We start from the raw sequence: 13578 nt of genomic DNA, 5'->3' as shown, positions 1-13578 counted from the left end.
CGAAGAAACCCTAACAAAATTTCACAACCCAGCAGTTCCAAATCCACTAATCTCATCTCAACCGCTATAATTCTCTTCTTCTACCCCTCAAATCCATCTATAAATTGCAGCATATTCCCTTATTTGATCTCTTCTCATATTAAATGAACTAAAAAGGCATAAAACGAAAGAAAACAAGAAAGTTAAAAAAGAGTAGAAAGAACCATTCAAGGTCAGAAAAGAAAGCAAATGTCGCTTCTAAATCACTTTACACTAAACGATTGCCATTTGTCAGATGTTAATGTCTTACATTTAACGTTTCGTAACAAAAATAAATAAAATAAAAATTCAAACGCATACAAATATACAAGTCAGACTTGCTGTGGCTCTCCTCCACGAAATGAGAACTGACTTGAGAAGGAAACTATGCATGTAGTATATCAAGATGAAGCAAATGCGAAAAAATAGAAGGAGAAAAAAAAACGGTAATTTATTGAGTTAGTTGCCTGCGGGTTGTACGATGATGTTTTTCAATTTACCTTCTCTTAAGTCTTGTCTTCTTATTTGCTTCTTTTCTTTATTTCATTTCATTTCTTTTTTGTTTTGTTCTTTTGCCGTACGTCGTTTCTGACTTTTGTTTTGTTTCAAAAATTGAAATGAGAGACTGAATATAATAAAAAGCCGTTCCCAACATCATCAATTTGATAATGTTATTCTTCACTTTACATTTTCTTCTCATTTTTACACGCTTTACCTGTCTATTTGTTTACTTTTTGTCAGTTTAGCTTGAACTCTTTTCTCATTATTTTTATTTTTTGACTATTTCTAAATATTTAATTGACTTCAGATTTTTGTAGACATTCGTGCTCCGGGCGAATGATGAACAATGCTCAGTAAATTTTATTAACAAGATGAGTTAATTAAGATATATTTGTAATTTAAAACGCGATATGAGAGATTCCAGGGAAAAATATAATCCATTGTAAATTATGAATATTCAAATTTCAAAATGTCGTTAAATTAACAGTAATTTCTATAAACTCATGCTATGTTATAAAAATATTTCTCATTCTTCTTTTTTCTTCCCATTTCACTTTGCAAATATAATAATATAAAAAAGATCAAGTGGAACCGAAACAACATAACCGCAACGATGGAAAAATATGAGCCAACGGTAAAACATAACAACCATTCAAATCACAATCATCGGGGTCATGTGACAATGTCACATCATCAAAATAGAAATAATAGTAGTAATATTAACAATAATAGTAATAAGCAAAATCATCAATTTACAACAGCAAAAATGCACGATGACTATTTAAATGAAATACATCATTTAGATTATGCATATGCTTATTATGAGCCGGGTGTACCAATGAGACATCAAAATATACCAGATTATTATGAAGAAGCCGGTCCGTCTCGTGCACCACCGCCAAATTCAATACGTGCTCTACTATCAACAGCACGACGTAATCATATGCAACGGACAAGTGGTAAATATACAATACCGCCAACAAATACATCGCAACGTAGTCAAGAGAATGTCTATGAAGAGATTCGTGATAGTGAAAAGAGGAGAATGCGTACGGGAGATTCAATTGTATCATTAAATCAAAATATGGTCGAAGAGGAGTTTCGACGTGTTCATAATCGTCATCAGCGTGTTTTAGGTGAATTAAATCTTGATGTTGAAGAGATGCTTATGCCAGCTAGCATACCACAACCAACGGCTGTTAATTTTATACCAACAACCCCAATGCTCGATCCCACCGATCCGATGGATTTTTTAGGGAACGGCGAGGTGAACGATGGATCAAATGGTGCTGGAAATAATGATAATATTATTAATAATAGTCGAAGTAACTACAGTAATAATGTTAATAATAATATAGATCTTGATAGTGGATTTAGTGGATCTAATAGTAGTTACATAGGTAGTTTACGTTACCAAAAGACAAATGCTGCTGCCTTAAACAATAGCACCATTAAAACACCCACACAATTGTCAATCAGTCATCAACATACTGACAGTGGATCGTCATCATTCTACGGTGGCTCATCTGGCTCAACAACAGAAGCTACTGATGAAATTGTCATGACCTCACTGTGTCGTTCATCCTCGTCATTATATGAGAGTGGGAAAATGTCAAAGACATCAAAATCATCATCATCATCACCATCAGCAATGAAATTTAATTCCACAGCAGTACGTCAGGGCGTTAACGATAAAACTGAACGCGCCTCATTCTGGAAAGTAAAAGGTCGCGGATGGATGAGCAAATTGCCAGGCTTTTCAAGTACATCTAGCATCAATAAGATTGGAATGGGTAAGTAACAAAACTTTTTAAATTGAAAAACTTTTCTTCATGCTTCTCTCGATATTCATGTTGTTTATTACTACATGACGGTATATGCGGCGATTATGGTAGAAAAAAAAAAGATTTATTTGTATCTCACGAGTAACAAAAAAAAAACAAAATCATGTATGTATATATAGGAATACAATGTAGATGTCATCTCGCATCTAATCTCGAGGATGAATAAAAAGAAGTATCGAGAACAATGAATACAAAAGAAGTAACCATAAAAAATAGCTCTCTGTGCTTAGAGGAATAAAAAGAGATAAACTAAAGGCAAGAACAAAAAAAAAATTTTTATACATATATATTGCTCATCGTGAGCTATTGAAAATTCCACAAGCGGATTATATATGTGTCATGGGGGGGAAGAGGGAGTGAAGAATTTACACACAGTGTCGAGCCGAAATTCATGTGTTCATGGGCTCAGTGGTCTCTTTTTATTCCGCATTTTTCCCAACAATGATGTTGTTGACTTTGTCGTCATTTTGTTTTTATAGGCTAGTGGCTATATAATTTATTCAATTTTATGTATAAGGCGATTTGGTAGGATTTTTATGGGCAATTTAGGGAATAGTTTGGTGCATATGAGTTTTGCTATGTTTTTGAATGATTTTCTGTTGGAATTAACATACAATTTGCTTTAGTTTTTGAAATTTTTGAGAAAAACTTTTCGAAGTGGAGAATTTTTTACCGAGGGAAGTGAATTTTTCAAAAATTTGAATTATTCTCAAATTTTGAAACAGTTTTCAGGCTGAAATAAAACTAGAAACTGTTACAAATTACAACAAAACCGAATTTCCATTAGACTCGAATTATTTCAAAACAGTGAAATCCCAAGATGACAGAATTCAATTCTTTAAATTATAAACAACCGTTAAAAAGCATATTTCTAAACCCATCTATTGTTCCCTTATTTAACGCATTATCATGCGAATTCTACAACATAATAAAAAAACCCACAAAGTCAAGCACATGACAATGCGCTTCATTAATCAAATCAGGATGATTCCCTTACGAATTTATTATATTTTTTTTTTTGTTCAGCCAAGAATCGCTCATTTTTGCGGGCGTATAAAATTATGATTAATTCATGTATAAATTTTTTGACATATATCGTGAAAAATTGCTGATGTAATACTGTTTTTTTGAATTATTGTACAACGGGTTGAATATTAAATGTTGGGACAGACAGATGAATAATTTTTTTTGCCTATGTGATGTTGCTGCTACGGGAGAGGGATGATGTGAATGAGAGAAAATAAATGCGATGACAATAAAAAAAATTATTGGAAAATATAAAAGAGGGAAAGGCTTTTAGTTAAATGAAATGTCATGTTCCATAATATAAATTAATTTACTAAAAACTATTGTTTTAAATTAATTGAGTTGAGTCCATCGTAAGCGGGTTGTGAGCCCAAAAAAAAAAAACATATGTCACATAGCATTGCGGAAGAGACAAATTGATTGAAATTAAATTAAATAGTTTAATTGTGATTGATTTTTGTTCAATTTTCAATTTTTTCTCTCAATTGTCAATTGTACAGAATGGAGACATTTATGACAGAATTTCTTTTTTAAACCCACTCACTCGATCATAGTCGACTATCTAGTCAGCTATCTCACTCAACTATCTAGCCAGATGAGAAAAAAGAATTGTATAAAAATATAAAAAAAAGTTGAAAAGCATATAAAAAATTATAATTGTAATAAAGTCATCGTTGCTTTTATTATTTTACGATCACGTTTATGGTCAAAAAATATATAGAAATGGGGACGAGTATAAAGAATAATAATGAAACTAGCATGAACATTGTGAATGGAATGTAACATGTAGGCGCATTTGCCGTGCAATAGCATAAAATTATATTATCAGTTTTTTAACAAATTTACAAAATTCAAATTTTTAACGAACTTTAAAGATTCAAATGAATAAAATGAAAATAAAATTCTTAGTTGAACACCCTTTAAGTAAATTTTATGTATAAATCAATAAAAATCAATAGAATTATAGTTTAAAAATAGCAAAATCACAACAAAAAAGACTAGCCAAATAGACATTATTAAATTGATTAATAAAATCTTAATTGCAATCATTTAAGAAATCAAGAATCCATGTAAATATTTGTAAACATTAATCCGCAATAAAGTTAAAGAAATTAAGGTTATACACATAATTAAATCTGTAATTACAAGAATATGTAGTCATAAAATGCAAAAGTTAATTATATTTGTTTTAATAAAAAAAAGGATTTTAATTTTTCCCATAATGTTAAAAAGAATTCATTTAATGCTAAAATTTTTGAGGTTAAAGTTGTAAAGCAATTTTCCAGTAAGTAATTTAATTCCTCAACCACAGAAAATCTAATCATTGTTTTTTTTTTCATTCCACCTAGCCATGCCAAACTGTTGAGTAATCTACATAATTCAGGCAAAATAAAGTTTTTTAACAAGATGAGAATGCTCAAGTTATGGAATATCACGACCTTTTGTGTGTTTTTCTTCAGTTATTAGACAATAGGGATGTTCGGTCGAGAATCATAAATTTGATTTTTTTTTCTTCTCTTTTTTTTCTCCTCTTAATAACATTACCCAATGGCTTGCTCAAGCTTGCTTGTTCTTCCCATTCTCATTTTCATTTTTCAAAAACTTTTCTTTCTGCTTCGATATTATTTTTAATGAAAAAGTACAATGGAATTGTGCTTTTTATGTTCATTTCATAAACAACAGGAAAATTGCACTCATAGAGCAGTGAGGAGTCTCCAACTCTCTGTTTTCTGTGCCACGTGAGGAATTTCATGCTTACAAGTAGTTTCTGTACATAACTTGATGTACTTAGCATATTTTTTACATGCATATACAAAGTTCTTGTCGTGTTTACAGCAATTTTTTTAACTTTTTTTTTTTTTCTCAACTCAAAGAGGTATTAAGGAATTTTTTTTTTCAGAGGAAAAATACATTTTATTGCTTAAGCTTTATGGCTTTATTTGTCAAGGTGATTTTCATTGAAATTTCATAAAGTTTTATGATAAATTGCTCTTTCTGAAAAAATAACACGATAATTTCACTGCTTAGAATTTATAATGTGAAGGCATTTAATGGGAACAAGACATTTCTGCTTAACAGCATGAACGACAGCGAGATATATTGTCGATCAATTAGGGTCATGCAGAAATTTTGACTAGATTTGTTGAGTTATTTTTTTGTGGAGTTTTTGATTAATTTATTTGCAAATTTAAGACTAATTTGCATTTTATGGTGATTTTGCTTGAATAATTGCGTCTATAAAGCTAATAGCTTTTAGAATTTTGTATTAGATTTGCATTTTTGAGTAACAAATTTCAAATCTTTGAATCTTTTAACAGCAATTTTTAAATATTTGCATCTTTTGAATTCAAATCCTTGCATCTTTTAACAGCGAATTTCATATATTTGCATCTTTTGGCGAAATTTTCAGTATTTTGCATCTTTTTAATGTTACTTCTTGAGTTTTTGCATCTATTTAAAGTAGTTTATAAATGTTTGCATCATTCTTGAGTCATTAACCTAAAGTTTTGCATATTTTTACAGTAAAAAGAGCTTAAAAACCTTTTTAATCTATTGCAAGCACTTTAAATACAATCCAAATGATTGCAATTAAAACTAAAAATTCCCAACCACCACAAAACCAGATTTTATTTCTATAAAACCACATTTTATTGATTCTAAATCTTAGAAAAAAAACTTCTCACGTCAACCAAAAGAGAAGAATAAAATTCCCACTCGGCTACACAATAGAAAATCATCAACAAGAAAAGAAAAAAATAGAAAAGCAAAGAAAAATGGTCATAAAGATCGTTAACAGCAAAATTGTCTAGCGATAGCGAGTTAAATTTATTAATAATTGTACTTTATTAAGGTATTTTTCTTTTCCTTCCTTTCTCTCTCCAATTTTCCTATTTAATTTCATTTTTTTTTTCTGTTCTTCTTTGTTATTGTTGCACATTCACATCCACAATGTTCATGCTCTAGATTCTAGATGATGACTACATAGCTTTTGCTAAAAAAATAAAGAAACATATTACTCGCCTCTATCTACCTCGATTATGCCATTCATCCATGCAGAAAAATAAGAAAAAAATTATTTTTTTTTGTTCACAAAATGTTTATTACATAGTCGTACATTCATAGTGCAGAAATATGTTCATGTGAGTCAGTGGAGAAGAATAAAATGTCGAGTGGGAAATGCAAATTTTAAATTGTGCAGCTTAGAGTGCATATTTGTCAGATTGAAGTAATTTTATGCAGATAAGCTGAAGTGGATTAATGGCACTGCAGCTTATAAGCTAAATTACTAAAATTTTGCATTTAACCCTAATTAAACTACCATATTGCGATACTAAAGTTCCATTTGAATCTAATTAACGTCCTTTTGAACCTACTGAATATATTTTGAACAAATTGTAATTTAACGAACATTTAAAATTCAAATTACTACCATACAATCCAGAGTCAATGATGCTATTTCATCCTCTCCACCTCAAAAAGTTTTTCTTAATTTATTCCATGTTGCGGTCAGATTTAAATGAGTAAATTTATCAAATATTGAAGAAAATATTGGCAAAAGTTATTTACAAGTAGTTCGACGTCGATAAAGGAGTCGATTACCAAGTTATGAGGAAATACTTGTGTAATCAAAAAGGTAAATTACAATCATTAATTTCCCAAAATGAACCAAAAGTCTTCCCGTTTCCCAATCAAAAATTGTACCAAAAAAAGTCAAGTAAAATGGCAAAAAAAGAGCATGGAGAATTTATTTGCATTATTCGTGAGTTGCATTTTTGCACCGCTATACAATTAGGTATCGTAATCATGATAAATTAATGCAAAAACGAGGCATTAAACGATTTTTCCTCCTCTTTTATTATTATTATTTTTGATGGTAAGAAAATAAATACGAGAAAAGAAATTCTTATGCAGCTGCATTGCCGGTTTTTCTTCTTTTAAAGTTCTCTTTACATTTTATTTCTGTTCTTCTCTTTAAATCATAAAACATGCTTTAAAGTGCTCGTTAACAAATTTGTGCGAAATTGCCTCGATTACCGCAAAGTGATTTTTATTTTCTTCATGGTATGAACTTTGTTTTTTTTTTGTGTTTTTTGTTCTTTAAACAATTTTCACTGCCTTAAGAAGTTGAAATGAGGAACAAAAAAGTAAATTAATGAATGAACTTCATGACACAAAAGAGCGTTTTTGACCGCATGAAGTAATATATATTAAATTAAATAAACTTTCACATCGTTTGGTTCTTTTTCCATTCCTTTATAACATTAATTTTCTTTGTGCAATTTTAAGATAAGAATGCAATCGCTTTTTTATTTTAGTTCACTTTGGAGTTCTTGACTGCCAAAATGACTTCACATCAAATACTTACTTTTTCACCTTAACAAAAAACTTTGTCTTTTTTGCTGCCATTTAATAAACTCACATTCTCGGAATAAATTCTTCAAGTTCATTATCTGATTCTTAACATACAAAAAAAAGTTTTGTTTTACAAAAGCATTCCAAAGTGAGCAATAAAAACAATAACATAACCTATAAAACAAACTTTGAAAGTTGAAATCTTGTAAAATGATATGAATTTAAGGTATCAAGACCTTAGCAACAGTCTTTTGCCACTTTGAAGGCATGGAATGAGCAAATATTCTTGAAAATTTTCGTTATCTAATTTGAATAAACGATGAAAAACTTTGTGAAGTAAGGAGCGAAAACAAAAACATAACCTTCGGATGTTTAGAGGTGAATAAAAAATAAAAGAAGGCAAGGGTCTAGTGGTTCTTAAGAATGAGCAAGTTAATGACTCGAAATAATTTAATTTTAGATAACTCTATTGTTTTAAGACTTAGTTATTTTTCTAATTAATTCATGTAAACAAGAATATGAATATTCTGTAGAGAATTTGAATTTTAAAAGATCATTTAATTTTCAAAATTTTTAATACCGTTAAATTTTCAAAAATTTTAAATCCGTTAATTCATCATTAAACATCATTTAGTTTACAAACTTTAAAAAACTGTTGATTTTTGAAAATTGTTAAGATTTCAAAAACTAAAAATCCATCTATTCAAATTTTTTAAAACCGTTAAGATTTTCAAAAATTAGAGATCCGTTAATTCTTTATAAAAGTTAATTTTACCGTTAAAATTTTTAAAATTTAAAATCTGTAAAATTTTCATTTAACACTATTTAATTTTCAAAATTTTAAAAACCGTTAAATTTTCAAAAATTAAAAAATTAAATATTCCTTAATTCTTTACAAACCAATCTCAAACTCACAAATAGCATGTTCTTACTTTCGCAAACCTGTAATAATATGCAACCGCTATCAAATACAAACAGACTGCACCTTTCCATTCCACCTTACTTAATTTCCACACCATAAATATAATATAATAAAAATTTGTTATCTAAATATCCTTCCCGCTCACATTGTAGTCTCAATAAATATTTCAAATTCTATAATGAGCATAAAAATTTCTTTTTTATGATAATTTTTTTCGTTCATTCAGAAACATTCATGCTTTTAATTTAAAATTGTTCAGCCACAGTCCTGGTCAGCAACCTATAATCAAATTTTATGAGGACAAATGAAAGTCTATCGCCAATATACCGAACTTTTTTTATCATTAATCATTTCTCTCTTCTGCTCTCTATCGGCAAAAATGGATTCATAAATTAAATAATGTAATTAAATTTGAATTGGCTGTGGTTGGAATATTTTTTCGGTTCTGTTCTGATTGAGGGGATTTAATTTTTTTTTTTCTTCTTTTTTTTTTTAAATTCATTTGTGGAAATGAAAAAGCTTTTGAAAGTTCTCAATAGATGGCGTTGAGCATTGAGAGCTTTTTGAGATTTGAATTTGAAATTTCCTAACGGCTTTTTTGATTAACGTAAACAATGCAACATAAACAAACATATGATTGGGTATTTGTGGGCATTTCTCTCTCAATTTATTCTCTCATACTCTCCGGTCTTTATCCAATAGGATTTTATACTCATTTCTCATCATTCATTTGTAGTATGTGCAACGTGAAAGATCATTTCTTTCGGTCGGTAACGAGTATTTTTATTGTTAATTCTTATGATAAAGCCCATAAATCCTAAAAATCCGCGAACTTTATTGATAACAAAATATTAAAAAAAATTTGTCAAAAGTGAAGTCACTGGAAATAGAAAATTAGTGTCTAAAGTGATTATCGTGGCCCTTCACCTTGAATAATATGTTAAATGCATCAGAAAGTCATGCCTTAAAGTGTCTAAAAACATTACTTATTAACGATTAGCTTTCATATCTTACCTTAAAGTCATTTGATTGAATGTGAGAAGTAAAAAATAAAATTGATAAATTGTTTTGTGAAAGTTCAAACATTTAACATAATGTGAGAAAAAAATTTATTAAAAAGATAGCAAAATGTGCAGTGGCTTAACAAAGGCGTGTGATGTCTAATTGATGATAATGAAATGTGTAGTGAACATGAAAAAAAGATTTGTAGATTTTAATAACCATCAATTGTCAACCTTGAAGACATTGTTTTTAATTTTTTATGTATGAGAATATATTAGTCGTGCGATAAGAATCATTCGTCTTGGGTAGGTGTGAGTGTGTCAAACAAATTATCTCATATTATAAAATTAAAAATCTATTTAAACTAGTTCAAGTTGAAGAAGGCACGAGAATTTAAAAGAAAAATAAAAAATTGAGCAAAAGAAAAATAAATAAAATAAAAAATGTGACGACGCCATGCAAAATTGAGAAGGAATTTGGATTTAAATGTAGCTAAAAATAGGTCGATTCAGTAAATTGTGAAAAAAAGAACAATTTTCTCATGTCTTAAATCATTTTTTTGTGTATGGCAAAATATATATATGAATATGAAGTAATTTAATTAGAGCATTAAAAATTTTTGTTGTAAAAAAAAAGTGAAAAAAAGTTAATTATTTAATTATTGTAACCTTGGAAAGTGCAACGCCATGTGAATAATTTTTATGTATGTCTTGAGATAATATAATATGATTATATCTACATCTATTGGCAATGCCATAATAATTAGTGAATATACAGTGTTTTGAGAATTGATTGGACACAAAAATTGATTAAGTGAACGGTCGTCATAATTAAGACAACAATCATGAAGAATACTCCAGGAGTTATATTATTAAAATGTAAGCAATCACATTAATTTGATTTGTTCTTTATTTATTTAATTAATTAACTATCCGGTGCGTTCATGTTTGAGATTCAATTACCTTGGATACTAATACAGTATCCACTCGGAGGGAATCTCAAGAAGCCTTTTTTGAAGGGAGATTAGCAATGAAATGTGATGAAATATTATCGCAATTTGTCTGTTGTCATTGGCGATGACGACAAATTCAAAGATCACAATCTATTTTTGACATTTTTATGTGCAAAATTTTGCAAAAGTTTCTTATTTTCACTAACCACGTGTTATTGTTGAAAGATTTATTGCAACTTTTAGAGTTTTAAGACATTCTCCTTGCTTTAAAGTAGATGCAAAGTACTTTTGCCATGAAATTAATTGATATTTAGCACATCTTCAGTCATCAAACAGTTTAAATGACAAAATATTTGCAAAATACTTTTTGAGGTGGAAGCAAAAAATGTTTAAAATCCAAAAAAGCCGTTAAAAGTTAATTAAGATTCAAGTTACAAAGTTCAAAATAATTATATTTTAAGAACTCATTTAGAATTGCGTCTAAACATCTCATCAACCAACAATTCTGTTTAAACTTCCATTATCTTTATTACAATTGTTTCAAGCTTCTTGATTATGAACTTCACCCTGAATTTAACGCATCGTCATGGCGATGATTATATTATTATTTTTATTATTCGTAAATATGAATTTCTCTTCCTATAAAACAATGAATAAAGGCATAAACAGTCCTTGATGATGATGGAAGGACATAAATAGCCATATGATATGAAGGGACTTGACTATTGTATAACATTTAATTTTTGTTTATCGAATATGCATGAAACTATGGTTTCGCAAAAATAAAGACAAAAAAACGAAAAGGAAAACCTTTTCACTTACCTCATATTACTCAATACACCGCAAAAAATGTATAATTGATGATGACTTTTATGCCCGATTTGGTAGTTCATTTTTTTTATTTTAATTTATTCCTTTTCACGATATTTCGCGTAACTTTTGTTTTCATTACGAAAATGTACACAACGAGTGCTACCGTTGTAGTGTCTTTTTCATGCTTCTTTTTCTTCATTTTTAATTGGATCACGATGAGGTCAAATAGCGAATAGATCACATTTCAATTTCACTCGAGGCAATGCACTATCCATCGGCGCAGTATATATCGTCGTTGTCGTGAAATGATTAAGTGAAATGGAAAATGAATACGAATTAAAGTTGTAAGTTGCTCGGTTAGTGCAAATATCATTTCCATATCCAGCGAAACTGGTTTCATTCATTAACTGTTGCACTGTCGATTTGTGCATATATCCACGATTCCTCCTTTTTTCCAATTTCTTTCGATTTTTTTTTATTATGACTCATACTGTCAGCAATGCATGAGCATATAAAATATTTTCTCATGTTTAGCAAATTAATCGATGATGGCAAATAGGCAGAATAGTACTGACTGAGTTGACCGAGAGTAGCGTACATAACCTAATTTTACTCTTCAGTATTATTTTACTTTACAGCCATATACAGGCAATGGATTATTGCATGCAATGCGCATCATGAAATTCTTATGCAAAATACATTTCATTCTTTTGTTTTGCATGTCAGAATAAATAAAATGAAAATGAAAATTGGTGTCGAGATCATATTTTGCCGATATTTCCTTCCATACGAATGTGCTAGAAAGGTTGGGGTCTTGAAGAATTTAGAAAGGCAATAAGAATAATGCAAATATGGGTAAAGAAGTCAGCCGTAGGTGGTTAACTGAAATGCATTTTTGACCTGAATTTCGTGTAAATTAATTCTAAAGGGGAAATTAGACTTTTGTAACGGTGTTTTAGAATTTGAAATTTAACTTGACATTTTGGATTTTTTCTCCACTTCAAAAAGTTTTTTGATGATTTCTTGTTGTTAAAGCAAGTAAATTGGGAAATCTTATGAAATTCTTATAGGAAAAAGTGGCAATGTTGTTTCTAGATTGAATTCCTGTGCAAAACTCCAGCAATTTATGAATCATACTCAATTTTCTCAAAGCCACATGGTGTGAAACAACCCCGATCAATCCTATCAGACATTCTGCCTACAAATCAGCATTTGCATAATGAAAATATGACCATGAATATTATTTTACTAGGAACTTCGGTTATTATCTAGAAGAAGTACAAGCATATAAAATTTTAAAATAATGAAAGAATACTTTTTGTTATACGCAAATGAACAGAAAAGGGAAAGGTCATTGAATTTTTTTTTACGATCGATTGCCTCAGTTGGTGTTAGCTTAGCTTCATTTCACTTCCATTTTTTCTTCTCTTATTCTGTTATATTCAATTTTTTTTTTTATTTTTATGATTTTTTATTACATCATTAAACTTCAATCACTTGTGAACCTGAACGAAAAATCTCTTCTTAACATAAGTAATGTTCTTTGATTTTTCCATAGTAAGACCTACAAAACAATCAAGAAATGCCGCGAATGAGAATGAAGAGAATGAAAATAAAAAGCTTTTCTTCATGAAAAACTTAAGCAATTTAAAATCTATCTGTGTGTAAATTTTTTCTTATTTTACGTGGACGGATGAATGGTGATAAACCAGCAATAACACAGCGATGGGAATTCTTGATCTAAAATTAAAAGAAATATGAAATTCATAGTCATAGATAAGGTTGAAGATGAGGAATTTCTAGCATAATAGGTCATTTTACTTTTCTTTTATGACTTTATTGTTAGATTTTTTATTATTATTCATACTTTTTTAGAAGTTTCCGATTCTTTTGTTCTTTCAACTTTCTATTTTGTATGTAAATTCTCACATTTTTTTGGGATTTAGAATTTGTTGTTCTAGGAAGGATTAAACAATATAAATTTAACTGAAAGGAAATGAGAAATTTTTACAATCGCGAAAACTTTTATGAACGAGGCATAAAAAGTGAGGTAGAAAAAGGGGTTCTAAGGATTCCTTTTGTTCAGTCCTTAAATTTATTCATTTATGAGCTGAAAATTACGCAATTGCTGCTTAACACAAAATAAA

General features: G+C 29.3%; 1 protein-coding gene across 1 annotated transcript in view; it reads left to right on the top strand.

The window, feature by feature from the left end:
• The window catches only part of LOC139098446 (uncharacterized), a 107757-nt gene that overhangs the window by 21965 nt on the left and 72214 nt on the right, over window positions 1-13578 (top strand). Inside the window, exon 3 of the mRNA XM_070650655.1 lies at window positions 1100-2312. Coding sequence (XP_070506756.1) covers window positions 1100-2312 — 1213 coding nt within the window. The remainder of the gene's footprint in view (window positions 1-1099; window positions 2313-13578) is intronic.

Source organism: Chironomus tepperi, unplaced genomic scaffold (genome assembly GCF_022539635.2).
Source record: "Chironomus tepperi strain 1889 unplaced genomic scaffold, CSIRO-AGI_Ctep_v1 contig_445, whole genome shotgun sequence".
NCBI classification, from domain to species: Eukaryota; Metazoa; Arthropoda; class Insecta; order Diptera; family Chironomidae; genus Chironomus; species Chironomus tepperi.
Note: the sequence above shows the minus strand (reverse complement) of the source record. Positions and strands in the feature narration are given on the sequence as shown.